Source organism: Dendrobates tinctorius, unplaced genomic scaffold (assembly GCF_039654945.1).
Source record: "Dendrobates tinctorius isolate UK_male_01 unplaced genomic scaffold, ASM3965494v1 ptg000111l, whole genome shotgun sequence".
NCBI classification, from domain to species: domain Eukaryota; kingdom Metazoa; phylum Chordata; class Amphibia; order Anura; family Dendrobatidae; genus Dendrobates; species Dendrobates tinctorius.
In genome coordinates, this window is record NW_027361779.1 from 25,441,607 (window position 1) to 25,465,460 (window position 23,854).

At 44.8% G+C, this 23,854-nt stretch overlaps 1 protein-coding gene across 2 annotated transcripts in view; it reads left to right on the forward strand.

Moving 5' to 3' along the window:
* The window catches only part of RRAGD (Ras related GTP binding D), a 259,744-nt gene that overhangs the window by 200,679 nt on the left and 35,211 nt on the right, over window positions 1-23,854 (forward strand). For both annotated transcript variants that reach the window (XM_073589575.1, XM_073589574.1), the window contains exon 6: window positions 21,915-22,057. In XM_073589575.1, coding sequence (XP_073445676.1) covers window positions 21,915-22,057 — 143 coding nt within the window. The remainder of the gene's footprint in view (window positions 1-21,914; window positions 22,058-23,854) is intronic.

Sequence of the window (23,854 nt, forward strand, 5' to 3'; positions counted from 1 at the left end):
TGGCACCAACATATCCATAATGAGTTGGGAAACAACCTTTTTGTGTGTGACATTCAGTGCCGGTTCATGAGCGACAAGCTGTTGCCAGTTTGTGGCAGATGATATTGTCTAGCAGTAATTTTATATTGCTTTTTCCCCGGTTCAGACAGCCATATCACATCCATGTGTCATCAGAGTGACACGTACCGGCACCTAGGAAAAAGTGGTACAGTTCGCACTGTTCCCTGGCGCCGGCTGCTGAAGACAGCTCTGATCATTGGCGCCTGGTCTCCCTGTGATCAGCACAACCAAGCGACAATTATGGGAATTGTAATCAGCACCCGCTGTTAACATCATGTGTAAAATGAAGAATTAATTTAAAAAAATGGCGTGGGCTCCTGCGTAATTTTGATAACCAGCAAAGGGAAAGCCCACTGCTGAGGGTTGATGCTACTAATCTGGGAAAGTGGACAATGTCCCAAAAGTTTTCCAGGCTATTACGGCTCATAATAACAGCACACAGCTGTTTGCTAAGTTTTTACTGGTTAGTATACTTGGGACCCCAGAACAAAATTACATAGTGTCCCCCTATAAAATCTAAGCAGCAAAGGCTAAACAGGCAGCTGTGTATTGCTATTAATAGCCTGGAATGGAGATGGGGATATTGCCCCCCCTCCCAGACTACCAACATCAGTCACCCCAGTGTCATGATCCAGGACGGGATTTCGCTTTGACCCGTCCTGGTTAGACTAGGGGTTAATTGTGCTGCCTCTCTCTGGCAGCAGGAGGCTATTTAGTGCTCACTGGACCTGGGTCCGGTGTCAGTTATACTCCTGCCCTCGGCTGAGTTAAGTGACCTCTTGTATACGTGTGCCTTGTGCCTGATATCTTGCTTGTTTGTTCGGTTGTGATCTGGTTCTGTCCCTGTTACGAGTTCTGCCTGACCCTCTTGTACTGCGCTACCTCTCGTGTATGACTCTCTGCTTGTGACCCGACTTCTCTCTGCTCGTCCCCTTGGTACCACGTCAGCCCTCTTGTGTATGACCTTTGGCTCTGTCTGACTACCCGTCTGTTCGTCCCTCCTGTACCTCGTTCGCCCGTACTGTGTGTGACCTCTGTTTTGCCTGACTCTGAGTTGTTGTATGGTGTCCTGTCCTATCTGAATACAGGACGCTAAGCCCCGCCCCCTTGCAGTCACATGACCATAGGTCCCGTGCACATTATTCAGTTTTAGTGTCCGCAGGTCCTTTGCCTCTTTACCTTCCAGCGCTGACTGGACCCTGACACTATTATCCTGAAGCACGCATGGTCACCTCTGCTGCACACTCCACAGGTATCTTTTAGCACTGCTTCTGTTCTCAGGACACACGCACTGGCTCTAGGAGCGAGTGTAGTGCGGTGTCTCTGACACCCAGAAATTAGCCTCACTCTTCCCACTTACCCTGGAGCGGTGGCAAGTGGGGTAATATTTGTGGGGTTAATGTCAGGTTACATCAAGACGCCTCTCCATTTCTAAGCCCATGGTCATATTGTAAAAAAGACACAACATGAATAAAGTCCTTTATTTAAAGTAAAACGCCACATCCTTTTACACATTGATTCACAAAAAAAAGAGTTATACTCAGCTTTCCGCCTGTAATCCATCAAAGCTCATGTCCCCTGTAAAAGACCAAAAATAATAAAACACCATAATCCTCACCAGTCTGACCATAATCCATTAAGGTCCATGTCCAATGATGATCTGGATGATCTGGAGAGCAGTCACATAAGTGATGCAACTTCTCTCCATGACATCCGGAACACATTGAGACTGAAGTGTTATTACGCTCCTGCAGTGTGTAGCGCTGACGTGAGAAAGGTAACCAGAGTCCATAGCCAATGAACCCCGGTCATCTCACTGACATCACTGCTTGCTGCATGAGAAAGTTCTCATAAGCGGTGACATCAGTGGGGCATTAACATCTTCACCCCAGGTACGATTTTCCTCCCCTTCTTCCAAGAACCTTAACTTTTTTATTTTTCCAGTCATATAGCCTTGAGAGAATATTTTTGTGGGATGAGTTGTACTTTTAAATTACATCATTCACTCTACCACATAGGGTACTGGAAAATTGGAAAATAAATCCAAGTGTGGTGAAATTGCAAAATAGTGCAGTTCCACAATGTTTTTTTTAGATGTTTTATTTACCTTGTTCACTATATGGTAAAACTGACATGGCAGTATGATTCCCCAGGTCATGACGAGTTCACAGACACCAAACATGTATAGCTGTTTTTTTTTATTTAAGTAGTGAAAGAAATTCAGAAACTTGTACAAAAATAAATTTTTTTTGCTCTTGTCACCATTTTCCAAGACCTGTAATATTCTCATTTTTCATGATCTGGGGCTATGTGAGAGCTTATTTTTTGCGCCCTGATCTACTCTTTTTACTGATCCGTCTTGGAGTAGATGCAATGTTTTGATGGTCTCTTACTGAATTTTATTGCAATGTTGCGGCAATCATAAAAATGTAATTCTGGCGTTTTTATTTTTTTTATTTTTTTCAGGTTACGACATTTACCGATTGGATTAATTTATTTTATATTTTGATAGATCAGACATTTCTGAATGCAGCGATACCAAATGTGTGTATTTTTATTTTTTTTTTAATGGGGCAAAAGGAGGGTGATTTGAACGTTTGTGTTCTAATTTTTTAAACTTTTTTTTTTTACTTTTTACTGTGTTTAATAGTCCCTTTAGGAGACTTGAAGCTGCGATCATCCATGCTATACATCACAGTGCATCAATGACGTGCTTCCTATCTGTGAGTGTTAAATGCTGTGAGTGTTAATTTAAATGCTTAACAGCTGCGGGTGGATTTCTGATCCACCCATGGCTGTTAGAGGCACTTGATGGCTGATTAAATCAGCTATCAAGTACTGGTAAAAACGCGGGCTCAGCTTGTGAGCCCGCATCAAAGGCAGGGACGCAGCTGATGACGTACATGTACTTCATCGGTCGTGTAGGGGTTAAACTGATGACTGGAACACTTTTATGCCAATTTCAGTATGGATTTATTAAAGGTATTTTCCCAGAATTGAAAGTTATTCCCTGATGGAGAAAGTCAGTTACAGCTCGGCTATTTCCAGAAATCCCACAATGAATGGTGCAGAAGTTAAAAGTAATGAGCATCTCCACTCTTTTCAAGACGCAGCTCTACAGAATTTGGTTCTTGAGAACCAAAGCCCTGATCTCAGTGAGCAATCAGAAAGATATTCCTGCTCCAACTTTGGAGTCAGGGAATAACATTTAAAGGAGATCTGTCAATAGGAAAAACCCTCCTAAGCCGTCTATATGGGCATATAGGTCATAGGAAGCTGAATAAAACTATAACTTTATATCTGCGCTCCAATGTCTTATTCCAGAGAAATCCACATTTTTCTTATATGTAAATGAGCTGTTAAGAACTATACCTGCCTCCAGAGCATATGTTAAATGAAAGGCGGCATTACCAGAGTGATGTGTATAATGACTTATAGTCTTCTTTCCTGATTTACTTGTAACTGGTAACGCTCCCTTTCATTTTAAATAAGCTCTGGAGGCAGAATATCAGGGAGATCTGTGTCCTGCCCATAGATCTTAAAAACTCATTTACTCATTAAGAAAAAGAAAAGTGGATTTCTCTGGAATAAGATATTGGATTGCAGATGCCAAGGTTTCTGTTATGATTCCACCACACGGCGGGGAAAGAAGGTGCCACTGAGCTCCACCCCCCCGCTGACCCTACCTACTTGCCGGTCCCATCCCAGCCGGTGGGCGACAACTGGGCGGCGGTCCCTTCCTCGGCGTAAGTGCAGGGAGCTACAGTGAGGGTAAACCGAGGGTGGAATTAATGCTGGACAACCTAAGGGAGACAAGCAGCAGCAAGGAGGTCTACAAGAGTGATACTAAAGAGAGAACGAACCTGAAGGGTTAATCCACGAAACCCAAAACTAACACACCAAACAGTACTAAACTTTCAGCAAAGACAAAGCGGAAAGCTAGAGTCCAGAGGTACTCAGACGAAAGAGAGACCGGGAGGCTGTCAGAGGTTGTACCGGGCAGCGCAGTGGAGAAGGCAGGAATCCGTACCACAAAAGAATCACCGGCAAGGAGTGAAAGCCCTGAGGAGTGCTAAATAGGAAGAAGGCGGGACATACTAACAGGAAACAGTGAAGCAGCCAATCACCAGAATGGGGAAGAATGATGAACGAAAAAGAACTAGTTGATCAGAAACTTGCTGTGGAACCCAGACTAGACCCCGGTACGAATCCTGACATTACCCCCTCCTTTATGAGGGGCCTCCGAACCCTCACCCGGGGAAGGCTTCTCAGGAAAATCGACATGGAACCTCCTACACAACCTGGGGGCATGAACCTCGGAATGAGACACCCACAACCTCTCCTCAGGGCCATACCCCTTCCAGTCCACCAGGTACTGCAGGACCCCACGAACTTTCCTGGAGTCCAAGATCTTTCTTACCTCAAACTCGGGGTGACCAAGTACAACAACAGGAGCAGGAAGTGTGTCAGCAGGACAAACTGGAGGTACATAAGGTTTTAGGAGAGAAACATGGAATACCCTATGCACTCTCATCGCCTGGGGGAGGTCCAATTTGACAGAAACAGAGTTGATTATCTGAGATATTTTAAAGGGCCCAATGTACCGGGGAGCCAGTTTACCAGAGGGGACTCTCAGTTTCAGATTTTTAGTAGAAAGCCACACTTTCTGCCCAACTTCAAAGGAAGGACTTCTCCTCCGCTTCCTATTAGCAAAGCGGCACTGTGACTCATGAGCCTTTTTGATGTTGCTTTGGACCTGCTCCCAAACCGACCGCAGATCAGAGGAAACAATCTCTACCTCAGGACTGTCTGAGGGGTCCTCAGAGAAAGAGCTGGATTTAGGGTGAAATCCCATGTTGCAGAAGAAGGGAGACATCCCTGTGGAAGAGTTCACCCTATTATTTATGGCAAACTCTGCCAAGGCAATAAAAGATGCCCAGGTCTCTTGCTTATCAGCCACATAGCAACGTAAGAATTGTTCAAGGGCTTGATTGGCCCGTTCTGTCTGCCCATTGGTCTCCGGGTGAAAGGTCGATGAGAAAGCAAGGGAAACGCCAATTTTACTACAGAAAGCTCTCCAGAATTTGGAGACAAATTGGGTACCCCTATCTGAGACAATATTAGAAGGAATTCCATGCAGCCGCACCACATGATTTAGAAACAAGGGGACCAATTGCTTGGCGGATGGTAATTTGGGTAAAGGAATAAAGTGCGCCATCTTACTAAAGCGATCTACCACAACCCACAAGGTAGTCATTCCCAGGGAGGGAGGTAAATCAGTAATAAAGTCCATGGACAGATGGGTCCATGGCTTGGAGGGAACAGGTAGAGGACATAGTTCTCCCAAAGGCCGTGAGCGGTTAACCTTAGACCGGGCACAAACGTCACACGCCTTGACATAGGCAGTGGCATCTCGGCGTAAAGTCGGCCACCAAAAATTTCTGGAGATTGACTCCATAGTACCCGAAATACCAGGGTGACCTGAAAGAGGAGAGTTGTGGTATTCATTCAGCAGTCTCAAACGCAAATGACAGGGAACGAACCCTTTATTATCAGGAGAGCCGGACGGAGACAAATGTTGAAATTGTTTGACTTCAGCAAACAAATCAGAGGTATTAGCAGCCAAAAACACTTTCTCAGGTAAAATGGGAACAGGTGGGATGTTTGACGGTTGTTCAGGCAAGAAGCTTCTAGATAGCGCGTCTGCTCTGGCCTTTTTGCAGCCGGGTCTGAAAGAAATCACAAAATTAAAACGTGAAAAGAACAACGCCCACCTTGCCTGTCTTGGATTTAGCCGTTTGGCCGTTTTGAGATATTCAAGATTCTTATGGTCGGTGAGGACAGTAACAGGATGTTTGGCCCCCTCCAGGAAATGCCGCCATTCCTCAAAGGCCAACTTTATAGCGAGCAGTTCCCTGTTCCCAATATCATAGTTTTTTTCCGCTGGGGAAAACTTCTTTGAGAAGAATGCACAGGGTTTCAAATGAGTCAAAGACGAAGTCCCCTGTGAAAGTACTGCCCCCACCCCCGCTTCCGAGGCGTCAACCTCAACAACAAAGGGTCTCTCCTGATCGGGCTGGGTAAGAACAGGAGCAGTGGCAAAGCTCTCCTTAAGAAACGTGAAGGCGTCCACTGCATCCTTACTCCAGTTTACCAAGTCGGAACCTTTCACAGTAAGATCTGTGAGAGGTTTCACCACAATAGAGAAGTTTTTTATAAACTTGCGGTAAAAGTTGGCAAACCCCAGAAATCTTTGAAGAGCTTTCAAAGATGCAGGACGAGCCCAATTAAGAACCGCTTTTACCTTCTCCGGCTCCATTGTGATGGCCTGGGGTGTCAAAATATGACCCAAAAAAGATAGACTTTGGACCCCGAAAATACACTTTTCTTGCTTGGCGAAAAGTTGGTTATTGCGGAGTACCTGGAGTACATCCCTTACATGATTCAAATGTGAGTCCCAGTCAGGAGAGAACACCAAAATATCATCCAGATAGACAATTACATAGCGGCCAATAGCATGTTGGAAAATATCATTGGTGAAATTTTGAAAAATCGCCGGAGCATTGCACAGCCCAAAGGGCATAACCAGACACTCGAAGTGGCCCTCGGGGGTATTGAAGGCGGTCTTCCACTCGTCGCCAGCCTTTACACGAATGAGATTATACGCCCCTCTCAGGTCCAACTTCGAGAACCATCGAGCCCCCTGAACCTGGTTAAACAGGTCCGGAATCAACGGTAGAGGATATTGGTTACGGACAGTTATCTCATTAAGACCTCGGTAATCTACACACGGCCTGAGTCCTCCATCCTTTTTACTGACAAAAAAGAAACCTGCGGCCAGGGGTGAGGTGGACGGACGAATATGCCCCTTTCTTAGAGCCTCTTGTACATACTCACGTAAAGCTTCTCTTTCAGGAGGAGATAAATTGTATAAGCGTCCCTTAGGGAATTTACAATTGGGAACCAAATTGATAGTACAGTCATAAGAGCGATGAGGTGGCAACCGCTCAGACTCCTTCATAGAAAAGACATCTGCAAATTGGCCCAAAAGACTCTGAAGAGAAGCTTGTACGGAGACGATACCACAAACGTGTGTTAACAGGCATTTCTGTGAACAATCTGCACCCCACTTCTCTAATTCACCAGAAACCCAGTTAATGTTGAGATTATGGAGCTGGAGCCATGGGAGCCCCAGTATGACACTAGTTGGGAGGTCATGCATAACCAAAAATGACAGTTGTTCCACATGCAGTACACCAACCTGAAATGATAGCAATGGAGTACAGAGACTAATCTCCCCATTAGCTAGTGGGGTGTTATCAATACCAACTAATTTAGTGGGGTGAGCGAGTGGAATTAAAGAAATACCCAAAGAGACAGCAAACTCATAACACATAAAATTAGCAGTAGCCCCTGAATCAATCATGGCCACTCCTTCTCCCTTAGAGGAGGAGAAAGCGATAGAAATTGGCACTAAGAGTCTCTTAGAACTTAAAGGAATTACCTGTCCACCCACAGGCCTAGGTGGTGTATTCCGAGAAGATTCTTGTGAAGTGCAAGGGCGCCGCGGGCAATCCTTTATCCAGTGCCGAGGATCCCCGCAGTAAAAACAGGTTCCAAGTGCGTGGCGTGGACGGCAAGGACTAGGTTCTGTGGTAGTTTGCATGGCTCCCACTTCCATGGGTTCGGCAGCTGGCAGACTCGGAACAGCCGGCGTGACCCTAGAGAAAACGGAAACCTGTGCTGCTGCCTGCTCCGATCTCCTCGCCCTTAACCTGCGATCAATTCTGACCATTAAGGCCATCAGCTCCTCTAGAGACTGGGGCAGGGTGTAATGTACCAGTTCATCCTTTAGGGCTGGAGAAAGGCCCCGCTGAAATTGATTCCGTAGGGCGGGATCATTCCAACGGGTAGCTAAGCTCCATCTACGAAACTGGGTGCAATAAATCTCTACCTCCTGATCACCCTGGAACAGGGAGGTGAGATTTGCCTCGGCCAGAGCTACTTGGTCAGGCTCATCATAAATATTCCCTAAGGCTTGAAAGAAGTCGTCTACTGAAACACGGAGATTTGAATCTGGCGGCAGAGAGAAGGCCCACTCTTGGGGCCCCTCCCGTAAGCGAGAGATTATGATACGGACTCTTTGAGCTGGAGGACCAGAAGAAAGAGGTCGTATAAATATAATTTACAATTTTCTCTAAAAGAAACAAATTGGCTTCTATCTCCGAAAAATGGCTCGGGTAAGTTAACTCTAGGCTCAGAATTAGTTGTCCCTGCCACGGCAGCTGCTTGAATTTGCTCCTGACGCTGGACCTGCGCAGCAAGATCTTGCACCAGCTGAGTAAGACCCTGCATCTGATTGACTAAGGAGGTCATAGCGTCCATTTGGGTGGCCGGTGATTATGTTATGATTCCACCACACGGCGGGGAAAGAAGGTGCCACTGAGCTCCACCCCCCCGCTGACCCTACCTACTTGCCGGTCCCACCCTAGCCGGTGGGCGACAACTGGGCGGCGGTCCCTTCCTTGGCGTAAGTGCAGGGAGCTACAATGAGGGTAAACCGAGGGTGGAATTAATGCTGGACAACCTAAGGGAGACAAGCAGCAGCAAGGAGGTCTACAAGAGTGATACTAAAGAGAGAACGAACCTGAAGGGTTAATCCACGAAACCCAAAACTAACACACCAAACAGTACTAAACTTTCAGCAAAGACAAAGCGGAAAGCTAGAGTCCAGAGGTACTCAGACGAAAGAGAGACCGGGAGGCTGTCAGAGGTTGTACCGGGCAGCGCAGTGGAGAAGGCAGGAATCCGTACCACAAAAGAATCACCGGCAAGGAGTGAAAGCCCTGAGGAGTGCTAAATAGGAAGAAGGCGGGACATACTAACAGGAAACAGTGAAGCAGCCAATCACCAGAACGGGGAAGAATGATGAACGAAAAAGAACTAGTTGATCAGAAACTGAATATTCCGACTGACTGTGTGGCACAGCCAGTAAGGCAGCGAAACTTGCTGTGGAACCCAGAGTAGACCCCGGTACGAATCCTGACAATTTCATTTTATTCAACTCTTTATGACCTGCATGCCCATATAGACGACTTAGGTGGGTTGTTCCTAATGACAGATTATCTTTAATATGTTACTCTAATATTTACTACTCTCATCTACTTTCATTTTCTAGATATCGTTGAGCCCTCTAGTGGTAGGAACTGCATACAACAACAGATTTTCAAAATAATTTCCAACTACAAAGAAAGCTACTGATATGCTGAAAGCGATTGCTGCTGCTCATTCATGTCTATCTAAACTTTAATATACAAAACCTACAAAAGACAAAATGAGAAAAACCCTGCTGTAATTAAATAAATGAAAAGCAAAAGTGCATTTAAGTACATTTAATTCAGAGTTCTTAGTAATACTGTATTTGATCAAATATAGCATAAAAGCCATCCCACCATCGACAAGGTGACTCTGATCGGGGAGGTCCTACACTGTCTAATATTAGAAACCTTATCATGTGACAAAGATGACCTCAGGAGAGGGACACATGATAAGGCTTTTATTGTGTATGGCTTTATATTTCTCACTGATTTTCCCCATTGAATTTAATGACTCAGTGGGCTGCTATGAGGAAAATGTGTGCGTATTTGTCGCGAGCTACATGGATAGTCCATGTGGTGTCTGATTTTTTTCTTGCACCCATAGTCTTGCATTGGAGAGACTCGGCCGATATACACGTACAGTCGCAGCATGCTGCAATTTCTCTAGCACGTAGAATACGCCCAAGAAAGAAAAAATGGTGATGTGAGCTGCCACATAGATTAACAGTGGTCCGAGTGTTATGCAATGTTTTATCGCATAGCACTCGTCTGTATCAATGCTAGTGTGACAACGGCCTTACTGTTCGGGTTTGTCACCCCGAACATTGGGTGTTTCCTAGTGATGAGCGAGTATACCCGTTGCTCGGGTTTCCCCGCTCATGCTAGGGTGGTCTCAGAGTATTTTGACGTGCTCGGAGATTTTGTTTTTGTCAACGCAGCTGCATGATTTGCGGCTGCTAGATAGGGAATCCCCACATGTATTCAGGCTAACAAACAGACAATCCCCACATGTATTCAGCCTGTCTAGCAGCCGCAAATCATGCAGCTTGCAGCAACAAGAACTAATTCTCTGAGCACATCCAAATACTCGGAGACCACCCGAGCATGCTCAGGGAAACCCAAGTAACGAGTATACTCGCTCATCACTGTCATGCAGCATGAGAAACACCTGTGGATCTGAACAGCGGTAAGATTATTACCGCCGGTCAGAGCGCTAGCTGCTGTGACAGATGGTAAAAAGTTTACAGAGGTGTTGGCTGATGAGAGAGTACTACTCCCATCGGCTTACACCTGCTGCCATTAATAAGAGCGAGAGCAGAAGCTGCTCTATTTTTCATAACTAGAATGGCAAAAGGAACAGCTTCGGGCTGCAAACCTCAGTTATCAGCTTTATCATGGATGGTTATCAAGAATAGAGGTGACACCACAACTTTTTTTTTTAATTATTTAAATAAATCATTTAAAAAAAAAATCCCCCCCTAATTTTGACAAGCAGCCAAGCTAAAGCAGACAGTTGGGGGCTGGTATTCTCAGGCTGGTAAGGAGCCATGGATATTGATGTTAGGGAACGCACCAAATAATATAAGAGGGGATATGAGGTGCGTTCGCAGCCCGGGGTCCACCTTGCAGAGATGGAACCTGCTGCTGAGTAATGGCGGAACAAGATGGTGGATGAACGCTTGCTCACACATGGGTTAACTTCACCCAGTGTGAATGGAAACAAACTCTGTTACTTCACAGAGCCGCTGAAACAAACGCTGGAGCCTGTTGAACTCACAGAGCTCGGCTGGGTGAGCGCTAATTAAAGGTCACAGAACTCTGTCCCAGAGGCACAGGACTAGAGATCTTGTCTAGACCATCAGCGCTCAGCGCGGCGGCTGCGGTGCCAGCAAAAGGATGGAAAAATATAATCGCGCCAAGTGCGCACAGTACCGCTTCGGCGGACGCCACTAACCACCCAGAGTGGGGAGGAAAGCGCTGGAGTTGTGCACGGCACCACACTGGCGGCTACTGCTACCTGGCATGGTACGACAGTACCCTGAGCAGAGAGGCACAATCGGATGCTAGAAGGTGCAGAGGACTGGGATGCACTGTGGCGTATTGCCTAGCCACTGACAGGCGCTGACTCTAACCTCAAGACTCTAACAACAGACACAACCAAGGATAGGGGTTTCTGTTATGAATGAGTCACCGTAGGAGGCAAAAGCAGAAATACAAGCTAAGTCCAGAAAACCAGAGAAGTTGGAAACTATCAGATTGCAGACCCCTGAACCTATCAACACAACTAGCAGTAGCCGTGGGGGGTTCCTACGATGCCCTAGACCCCTCGATCACACCCGGAGAATCACATAGGCCTAAAGAAAGAAAGGGGAAATCTAAACTGCCCCAGAGCAGACCCCAAAGCAATAGGCAGCCCCCAACATATAATGACGGTGAAGCACGATGAAAACACTAACACAGACAGAAAGATAGACTGAGCAAAGACGGGGCCCAAAACTACCTAGATAGGAAAGGACAGGAGGGCTGCTGTCTGCAATCTGCCAAAACCTTATCAAAGACAAAAGCCAACAAGCTGATATGAAAAAGGCCCTGAAGCAGCTAGGCTTCAAAAACTAAATCAGCACTCAGGTATTTTCAGAAGACAGAGCTAAAGAAATTCAGCACACCCCAGCAGGGAATGGCAGAAATCCAGAAAAACAAAGCAAAACAAAGTCAAAGCACCAATACAAAAGGCCGAGCAGCAAACTTAGCTTTAGAGGAGCAGGAATTCAGACTGGTCTCCAAGGATCCCACAGAGAAATCACCCGCAGGGCAGAAGGGCGTCGGCAGCCTTATATCCAGTCAGTAACTCCACTCAGCCAGTCATCATCATCAGCCTCAAGTGTTTGATAATCAGGCTCACTACCTTTCTTTACCAGAAGAGGGAGTTCCTTGGGCCTCAGTAATGAAGGGGAAAATGAACTCACAACATTCCCTCTCCCTTGAGGAGGGGTCACCGAACCCTCAACTACGCCACCAGGGCGATCAGGGTGAGCCCGATGAAAGGCATGCACCAATCTTTTGGCATGAATATCAGAGGCAGGGACCCAGGAATTATCCTCCTGACCATAACCCTTCCACTTAACCAAATACTGGAGTCTCCGTCTAGCCAGACGGGAATCCAGTACTTTCTCTACCTCATATTCCATGTTACCTTCAACCAATACAGGGTCTGGAGGTGCCACCCCCGGAACAACAGGTTCAACAAACCTCTTCAACAAAGATTTATGGAACAGATTATGGATTTTAAATGTGACAGGAAGAGCCAAACGAAAAGAGACCGGATTAATAATCTCCACAATCTTGTAAGGTCCAATAAATCTAGGCTTAAACTTAGGAGAAGCCACCTTCATAGCAATATTTTTTGATGATAACCACACCATATCACCAACCTTAAACTCGGGACCAATGGTCCTATGTCGGTTGGAAAACCGCTGGGCCTTTTCCTGGGAGAGAGATAACTTATCCACCACTTGGTCCCAGATCTGGTGCATTCTCTCCACCACAGTGTCAACACCTGGGCAGGCAGAGGGCTCCACCTGCCCTGAAGAAAATCAATGATGAAACCCAAAGTTACAAAAAAAAGGTGACATCAAAGTGGCAGAACTAGCTCTATTATTTAAAGCAAATTCGGCCAAGGGCAAAAATGAAACCCAATCATCCTGATCAGCAGAAATAAAACATCTCAAATATGACTCCAAGGTCTGGTTTGTTCTCTCTGTCTGCCCATTGGTCTGAGGGTGAAAAACAGAGGAGAAGGACAACTGAATTCCCAGCCTGGAACAGAAAGTTCTCCAAAATCTAGACACAAACTGGACTCCTCTGTCAGACACAATGTTCTCAGGAATCCCGTGCAAACGAACCACCTGTTGTAAAAACAGGGGCACTAACTCAGAGGAAGATGGCAACTTAGGGAGTGGTACAAGATGAACCATCTTAGAGAACCTATCACAAATCACCCAAATAACAGTCATCCTTTGAGAGACAGGCATATCAGAGATGAAATCCATTGAAATATGGGACCATGGCCTCTTGGGGACAGGCAAAGGCATCAACAACCCACTAGAGTGAGAACACGATTTAGACCGGGAGCACGTCCCACAGGACTGCACAAAATTCCTGACATCACGAGACAAGGAGGGCCACCAAAAAAACCGACTCACCACATCTCTAGTACCAAAGATACCTGGATGACCAGCCAAAGCAGAGCAATGAACTTCAGACATCACTCTCTTCTTCCACTGGTCAGGAACATACAACTTTCCACTGGGACAACGCTCAGGTTTGTCCTCCTGGAACTCTTCCAGATCACGTCTCAAATCGGGCGAGATGGCAGAAAGAACTACCCCTTCGCCTAAGATGGTAGCAGGCTTGGTCACCACAGGAGAATCAGCAAAGAAGCTCCTAGAGAGGGCGTCAGCCTTGACATTCTTCGTTCCAGGAAGAAAAGAAACCACAAAATCAAAACGTGTAAAAAACAAAGCCCACCTAGCCTGTCTAGGGTTCAAGCGCTTAGCCGACTTTAGGTAAATCAAATTCTTGTGGTCAGTGAGGACCACGACTTGATGCTTAGCTCCCTCCAACCAATGTCTCCACTCCTCAAATTCCCATTTCATGGCCAACAGTTCCCTATTCCCCACATCATAGTTACGTTCAGATGGAGAGAACTTTCGGGAAAAAAAAGCACAGGGATTCATTTTAGATGTTACTGGATCCTTTTGGGACAAAACAGCTCCTGCACCAATCTCAGAAGCATCCACCTCTACCTGGAATGGAAGTGAGACATCAGGTTGCCGCAAAACCGGGGTGGAGGTGAATCTTCGCTTCAGCTCCTGAAAGGAAGAAACAGCCTCCGGAGACCAATTTAACACATCAGCACCCTTCTTAGTCAAATCAGTCAATGGCTTGGCAATACTAGAAAATTTTGCTATAAATTTCCGATAAAAATTAGCAAAACCCAAAAACTTCTGGAGGGCCTTCAAAGAAGTGGGCTGAACCCAATCGTAAATGGCCTGTACCTTGGCCGGGTCCATTTCAATAGTTGACGGGGACAAAATAAATCCCAAAAAAGAAATCCTCTGTACTCCAAAAAGGCATTTAGATCCTTTGACATACAGGGAATTCTCCCTCAAGATCCGGAACACAGTCCGAATATGTTCCACATGAGAATCCCAATCCTTGGAGAAGATCAAAATATCATCCAGATAGATAATCAAAAATTTATTGACAAAATCTCGGAAAATATCGTTCATGAAGCACTGGAAGACAGAAGGGGCATTAGTGAGCCCAAAAGGCATCACCAGGTACTCAAAATGTCCCTCCGGAGTATTAAACGCCGTCTTCCATTCATCCCCATGCTTAATGCGAATAAGATTATACGCCCCCCTGAGGTCAAGCTTGGTAAACCAGCAAGCACCTTTAACTCTGGAGAATAGATCAGAAATCAGGGGTAACGGATACTGATATTTAACAGTAATTTTGTTGAGGGCACGATAATCAATACAAGGTCTTAATGATCCATCCTTTTTGGCTACAAAAAAAAAAACCGGCACCTAAGGGTGACGAGGATGGTCTAATATGACCCTTCTCCAACGCCTCCTTAATATAGGATCGCATAGCCTCGTGCTCGGGTACAGATAAATTGAAGAGCCGACCCTTGGGAAATTTACACCCCGGGCTCAGTTCAATTGCACAGTCATAACTCCTATGAGGAGGCAGAGACACAGACTCATTCTCACTAAATACATCATAAAAGTCTGCCAAATAATCAGGAACATCATGCGACTGAGGAGAGGTGGAAAACACCGGCGCCTCACTAAAGGCACACCGACAACCCCAACTCACCACAGACACAGATTTCCAATCCAAAACTGGATTATGAATTTGTAACCAGGGAAACCCCCAGAACAATAGTATCATGCAGATTATGCAACACCAAAAATCTGCAATTTTCTTGATGGTCTGGGGCGATCCTCATTACCACCTGGGTCCAAAACTGAGGTTTATTTTTAGCCAAAGGAGTAGCATCAATCCCCCTCAAAGGGATAGGCGTCTGCAGAGGTGTCATCGGAAATCCACAACGTTTAGCAAAATCCAAGTCCATTAGGTTTAGGGCTGCTCCCGAATCCACAAAAGCCTTGGCGGAAAATGTGGACAGGGAACAGATCAGAGTAATAGCCAGAAGAAACTTAGGTTGAACACCCCCAACAGAAAACGTGTGTGCAAAGCGTTTCTCTCGTTTAGGACAGACAGAAATAATATGCAAGGCATCTCCACAGAAAAAACACAACTTATTACGCCTTCTGAACTCCTGACGCTGCTCTCTGGAAAAAACATTGCATAGGTTCAGACATTTGTTCAACAGGTGGCAACACCTCTCGTGCAGCTTTGCGTTCGCGCAAACGCCGATCAACCTGAATGGCTAATGACATAGAATCGTCAAGACCAGAGGGAACAGGAAATCCCACCATAGAATCCTTTACGGCTTCTGACAACCCCTTCCGAAAGAGAGCAGCCAAGGCATTATCATTCCAGGTAGTAAGTACTGCCCACTTTCGGAATTTTTGACAGTACAATTCTGCAGAATCACGACCCTGGTTCAATGCCAGCAGGGTCTTTTCAGCCTGATCAATGGCATTAGGCTCGTCATACAACAACCCCAAGGCCTGAAAAAATGCGTTCACATTAGTCAGAATAGGATCATCTGGTTTCAAAGAAAACGCCCAATCCTGGGGATCGCCACGCAGCAAAGAGATGACAATTTTAACATGCTGCGCGGAGCTCCCTGACGAGTCAGGCTTCAAGGCAAAAAATAATTTACAATTATTTTTGAAATTCAAAAATTTAGACCGATCCCCAAAAAATACATCAGGTGTAGGAATCTTTGGTTCAGCAGCATGTGAATGAGCAAGGTAGGCGGAAATTCCCCACACTTCCGCAGCGAGCTGCTCCACACGATCAGACAATTGCTTTATCTCCATTGAGAGAAAAAAAAATTCCCCCTACGGCCTCAGAGATATAGAGGAAAAAATATACACACTTTTTTTTTTTTTTACAATTCTTTCCTGCTATTGAGTACCCTAGGATCTGCGGTATGGCGGGTGATTCTGTTATGAATGAGTCACCGTAGGAGGCAAAAGCAGAAATACAAGCTAAGTCCAGAAAACCAGAGAAGTTGGCAACTATCAGATTGCAGACCCCTGAACCTATCAACACAACTAGCAGTAGCCGTGGGGGGTTCCTACAATGCCCTAGACCCCTCGATCACAGCCGGAGAATCACATAGGCCTAAAGAAAGAAAGGGGAAATCTAAACTGCCCCAGAGCAGACCCCAAAGCAATAGGCAGCCCCCAACATATAATGACGGTGAAGCACGATGAAAACACTAACACAGACAGAAAGATAGACTGAGCAAAGACGGGGCCCAAAACTACCTAGATAGGAAAGGACAGGAAGGCTGCTGTCTGCAATCTGCCAAAACCCTATCAAAGACAAAAGCCAACAAGCTGATATGAAAAAGGCCCTGAAGCAGCTAGGCTTCAAAAACTAAATCAGCACTCAGGTATTTTCAGAAGACAGAGCTAAAGGAATTCAGCACACCCCAGCAGGGAATGGCAGAAATCCAGAAAAACAAAGCAAAACAAAGTCAAAGCACCAATACAAAAGGCCGAGCAGCAAACTTAGCTTTAGAGGAGCAGGAATTCAGACTGGTCTCCAAGGATCCCACAGAGAAATCACCCGCAGGGCAGAAGGGCGTCGGCAGCCTTATATCCAGTCAGTAACTCCACTCAGCCAGTCATCATCATCAGCCTCAAGTGTTTGATAATCAGGCTCACTACCTTTCTTTACCAGAAGAGGGAGTTCCTCGGGCCTCAGTAATGAAGGGGAAAATGAACTCACAACAGGTTTCATAATGAGTCATTCGCAGTATCAAGCATCCGTCATCATACACACCATAAGCCACAAGAGTCTTTACTAGCGCATGGCCGAGCGGCCATGCAACTCATTTATAGTGGCGTCCTTCCGGGACCTTCCCAGTGGACCAATCCGAGCAGGATCGGGACCTGTGCATGTGACCTCCGACCTCCAATGAGAGGTCGTCCCATGGGCATGCTCAGTAAGCAAAAGAGGGAGGGGACTTAGTCCCAGGAGCGTCTGCTTGCTGCTGATTCAAGCATGGTGTTATAGCAGCGCCAGAAGGAGCAATCAGACACCTAACATCAACCTGGGCAAGATGCCGGGACCGACGTCTCTGCTGAGCAGGAATCTCTGCGACTGCAGAGATATGGGAGACCGCAGAGGACATGGCTTGAGATTCCCCCTGTGCAGCGGGGGAAACTCGACACCTAACAATTGGACCCCATCAGCCTAAAAATAGCCGCCCCAGAAAAGTTGCCCCTATTAGATGCGCCAGTTCCAATGCTTTGCCAGGTTCTTCTCTCTTGTGGTGGTGGCAAGTGAGGTAATATCAGTGGGGTTGATATCACCTTTATATTGTCAGGTGACATGGAGCCCCTGGGTTAGCAAATAAAAATACACACCGTTTTTTACTTTTTTATTTAAAAATAAAAACAAAAGTTATACACACCTTGTGCCCATTCCATTGATGCCCTCGTCCCCTGTAAAAACAGAAAATAATAAACAACAATAATACTCAACTAACGCCCATTCCATTGAAGCTCTGGTCTCCTGTAATAAAAAACAAAATAAAAAACAACCATATCCCTCACCTGTCTGACATACTGTCCCATGCTGTAATCCATGTCTGCAATATGTGGTTTTCAACCTGGACGGTGCCAAGGTGTGACCTCCCAGGCTGAAATTGGAGGATGAGGTGCTGCTAGCTCAGCATCCGTGACAAGCAGTGATGTCATTGATGATACATAGTCGACATAGTCTTGCATACGGATACAATATAATGGGCCCCAAATAGTCTTTCATACAGTATAATGGGCTCCATGCAGAATAGTGGGCCCCCCATAGTCAACCCTTTTATGTATTTATTTATTTTACTCATTTATATAGCTCCATTAATTGCACAGAGCTTTACAGACATTATCATCGCTGATGGGGCTCACAATCTAAGTTCCCTATCAGTATGTCTTTGGAATGTGGGAGGAAACTGAAGTACCCGGAGGAAACCCATGCAAACACGGGGAGAACATAAAAACTCCTTGCAGATTCTTTCCTTGGTGGGATATGAACCCAGGACCCCAGCGCTGCAATGTTAGCCACTGAGCCACTGTACCGTCCTATCCATACAGAATAATGGGCCCTACATAGTCCCCGCATAGTCTTCCATATAGTATAACTAGCTGAAGATCCCGGCGCTGCCCGGGCATAGTAACTAACTGTGGTTAGTTATAGAAAATTATAATTATCCTCCATCCCATAGTCCCTTGCCCATATACCCATCATACATATCCACGATCCCATAGGCCCGTGCCCATATACCCATCATACATATCCACGATCCCATAGGCCCGTGCCCATATACCCATCATACATATCCTCCGTCCCATAGTCGAGTGCTCATATACCCATCACACATCCTCCATCCCATAGTCCCATGCCCATATACCCATCATACATATTCTCCATCCCATAGTCCCATGCCCATATACCCATCATACATATTCGCCATCCCATAGTCGAGTGCCCATATACCCATCACACATCCTTCATCTCATAGTCCCATGCCCATATACCAATCATTCATATCCTCCATCCCATAGTCCCGTGCCCATATACCCATCATACATATCCAGCATCTCATAGTCCCGTGCCCATATACCCATCATACATATCCTCCATCCCATAGTCCAGTGCCCATATACCCATCACACATCCTCCATCCCATAGTCCCGTGCCCATATACATATCCGCCATCCCATAGTCCCGTGCCCATATACCCATCAAACATATCCTCCATCCCATAGACAAGTGCCCATATACCCATCATACATATTCTCCATCCCATAGTCACATGCCCATATACCCATCATACATATTCGCCATCCCATAGTCGAGTGCCCATATACCCATCACACATCCTTCATCTCATAGTCCCATGCCCATATACCCATCATACATATCTTCCATCCCATAGTCCCGTGCCCATATACCCATCATACATATCCGCCATCTCATAGTCCCGTGCCCATATACCCGTCATACATATCCATCCCATAGTCCAGTGCCCATATACCCATCACACATCCTCCATCCCATAGTCCCGTGCCCATATACATATCCACCATCCCATAGTCCCGTGCCCATATACCCGTCAAACATATCCTCCATCCCATAGTCAAGTGCCCATATACCCATCACACATCCTCCATCCCATAGTCCCGTGCCCATATACATATCCGCCATCCCATAGTCCCGTTCCCATATACCCGTCATACATATCCTCCATCCCATAGTCCGGTGCCCATATACCCATCACACATCCTCCATCCCATAGTCAACCATTATGACATCATAATGAGCGGCGGCAGGGCTTGCAACCTATGATGACATCAGCGTCGCCATGGCAACCATTGTGACATCATAATGAGGGGCAGGGCTTGATACGCACACACTGCTTCCCCAGTATGGAAATAGGGGCATTGTGACATCATAATGAGGGGCGGGGCTTGACGCGCACACACTTTTTCCCCCAGTATGTAGATAGGGGCAAAATTGTTTGGTGACTTGGAACGCGCGGGGTTAAAATTTCACCTCACAACATAGCTTAGGACGCTCTCGGGGTCCAGACGTGTGACTGTGCCAAATTTTGTGGCTGTAGCTGCAACGGTGCGGATGCCTATCCCGGACATACACACACGCACACTTACACACATCCATACACACTTTGAGCTTTATATATTAGATGGACCCCACATAGTCCTCCATAAAGAATAATGGGCCCCACATAGTCCTCCATACAGAATAATGGACCCACAGTCCTCCATATAGTATTATATGCCCCACAGTCTTCCATATGGTTTTGTGGGCCCCACATAGTCCTATATACAGAATAATGGGCCCCACATAGTCCCGCATACAGTATAATGGGCCCCACATAAAAAAAATACCTCCCTTGTTTTCCCCACTGCTCCGGTTTTGTCAGAGGGCTCTCACTGCTCAGTACAGCGGGTGCAAAATAGTGCAGTCATTGTGTCCGCTGCGCTGAGATGTCAGAAGCAGAGGGAGAATGATGGGGAAGGGAGCAGATGGCCCGAAACAGTTGAAATTGGGGAGGGGTTTAGGTGGGGCGGTGCTGGAGTTGCGGGCCAAATATAATCATCCCGTAGGCCAGAGTTTGACATGAATGGTCTACAACATCTGGATAAGCAAAGTTGTCGAGGAAAAATGAAAGCAGGCCTAAAGAAGAAAGACTACTTAAAAAGTGGCGCAAAACATATAGAGAATTAGGTACAAATTAAAATTCTACTACAAAGGAGCAAATTATTCCAGAAAAATGAAGAAACAACAATGAATTGGGACCTTAGGCCAGGTTCACATAGCGTTAACCAGCCTTATCAACGCATAGCGTTGACAGGCTGCGTTAACACTATAGCATAACGCGATATGCGTTATGCTATACCGCTAGAACTGATGAATCATCAGCGCTAGCTGTGACGGAGCCTCAGACGCTGTAGGCCGCGTCCGAGGCTCCATCAGTGCTTAATGGCACATCGCGAACGCGTGCCGCTACGGCATACGTCGTGATGTGCCACATAATGGTGGTGTATGGCAGTGTTAACGGACTGCCATAGCGCAGTGAGAACCCGGCCTTAGTCTGGTATGTTTCTATGCTCAATTAAACAAATGGACACTTTCAGAAAAAAAAATACAAATTAAATTTGTGTCATTACAGCCAATTGAAGAGTCAGTGGACAGTCTGTATCCCATCTGGGTTCTGCTTTTAGTTGGATTCAGACAAAATCCCAGAATGCTCTACAGAAAAGCAGTGTGACGAGGCCCTAAAGTGCTTCTATTTACATAAATATAGACAGAATAGGAAGTGGAAATTTTCTCCTGTACCAAATAGAAAAAATCTTCAATTATATAAAAAACAAGTATATTGTGAATCTTACTTCGTTACAAAAGTAAATTAAAAAGGCTGATACATATGAACCTTACGCGTTTTGGACTAGTACTATAATGATTCGTGCTAGTCCGAAACGTGTAAGGTTCATATGTATACTTTTTTTTAATGACTTTTTTTTTAACAAGTAAGCTTCACAATAAACATGTTTTTATATATCGTAATCGAAGATTTTTTTCTATTCAGTGCTGAAGAAAATTTCCCCTTCACATTCGCTCTTCTATTTATGCTACAAACCCAGGATTGCCGGCCTGGAGGATTCTGTGCACCGATCTCATGAACATCTGGGACATTGTGACATTGCTGGCAGTGTAGCTGTAAGCCGTTTTTTTTTGTTATTTTTATATTGCTTCTATTTACAGCCGCAAATCAGCATCATGTATAGCTAAGAACTTCTTGTCTTATCTGTGTTTAAAAAAAATATAAAACCAAATCTGGAATTTCCCAATCAGTATGTCCAATTTTGCCATTTGGGAACTAATTCTATTGTGTCCTATGATGAGCCTTATGTTTTCAGTCTAGAGGTTTTGGCACTGAATATACAAGTCTGACTCCTTACAGCTTGGTTTGCTTACTTGTTATGCTTACTTAGTTTAATGAATTTCCTTCTCTGCTTCCAGGTTGAAAGGAGCTGGCACGCCTTATGATAAAGAATCACTGGCAATTATAAGACTGAATAATACCACAGTTTTGTATTTAAAAGAAGTGACTAAATTCCTAGCCCTTGTGTGTTTTGTGAGAGAAGAGAGTTTTGAAAGAAAAGGTAAATGTTTTTCTGAACAAGATAAAATGTGTAATGCAATTTTAAAGAGATCTTGCCATGTGCCATAAATATGTGTTTATTTTATATACCTGTTGTAAATGGTGAATCTGGAGTGTTTTTATATTTTCCTGTGCCCCTACTGTGAATAGGTGCATACTAAGAGGAGCTAACCCCATATACAATATGCAAAAAAAGGTTGCACTCTATCATGCTAAAGCATGTCAATGTGGAATATGTGAAATTTGAATCGCAATACGGCTTTGGAGTATTAGGAAAAATTATGAGACGCTAAGCATCACTCGACCACAAAGATGAAATCGTGACACATCAGACTTTTGCACAAGTCCTAAAAGTAGATAGAAAGAATCAAATTAAGTAAGAGTCAAAAATATTAGATTTTGTCATGTTTATATATGAGGAAGATGATCCAATATCACATGCCTACGAGTAGCTAAAGTATTTGAACCTTTATGATTATGAGGCGATTTGAAGGTGAAATTAGACGTTTTCAATCAATAGGACGGCGATTGGGTGTCTGTAAGTGATCTGTTTTAAAGAACAGGGATTTATCAAAGTCTGATCTTCATAACACATTTCTGGAAGTTTATCATGGCATGAACAAAGGAGATTTCTGAGGACTTCAAAAGAAGAGTTGTTGATGCTCATCGGGCTAGATAAAGTTACAAAACTATCTCTAAAGAGTTTGGAGACTTTTTCAATCCACAGTAATGTCTCATTCACACGTCAGTATTTGGTCAATTTTTTTCATAAGTGTTTGCATGCCAAAACCAGAAGAAGAGCATACAAAGAAAAGCTATAATTAAAAGATTGATACCTGTCCTGTGTTTTCGAGAAACTTCTGGCTTTGGCAGATAAATACTGATGGAATGCAGAACAAAAATGGGTGGGATTAGCTTTCTCAGCTCTGCTGCATTGTCAGAACTGCTGCACCCAGTAATATAAGTGATACATTGTTGGATTGAGCTTCTCTTTGCCTGCATCAGACTGCTCTTAGATTAGATTGGGGCTGCTATGCGCGTGGTATATTAGGACCTATTTGGGTAAGAAGTCCTCCCCCCTTCTTTTCTATTGCACTGTGGCACTTTATTTTTGTGGAGTGGTTCAGACTATTTTGAGCTGACTATAAATATTGGATTTTTTCCACTCCTCTTTTTTCAGTCTGCTCTATATGAGTAGTTTTACACACTAGGACACTTTAGGAATATATTTTCTTATGTTTAGGGGTGCGACAAACCCAGTCCTTTAATACTATATATACCACATATTTTAACACTGTTCATTTCCTTTGCAATATTGAACAAATTGTTGTCCATAAATAATTTTAAGTGTATTTTTATATACTTTTAATTTTTATGTAATGATAATAAAATTGTCAATTTTTTGAGCATTCTAAACAGCTTTGTGTACTCTCTGTGGTTTAGTATGCTCTTAGATTAGGTAGCAAAAACCTGCAGACAGATTTCCTTTAAATGAGGACAGTTAGGTTTGGAGAAGCAGAAAGCGCTACATTATGGCAAATAAAAGTCTCACAGTGGTAGTAGTATCATAATTTTTTAACTAATTCTGAATTATTCTTGCACATTGTAACGGAAAATATAAGGACATCTGCCCATGAACTGAATCTGAAGAGAGGTCATTCAGCAAGACAGCAACCCGAAGGATACAAGTTATATTCTAAAAGATAGGTAAAAGAAAGAATAAAGTTAAAGTTTTTGAATGGCCAAGTCAAAGTAATGACCTTAATGCTATAGAAATGTAGCGGAAGGACATGAAGTG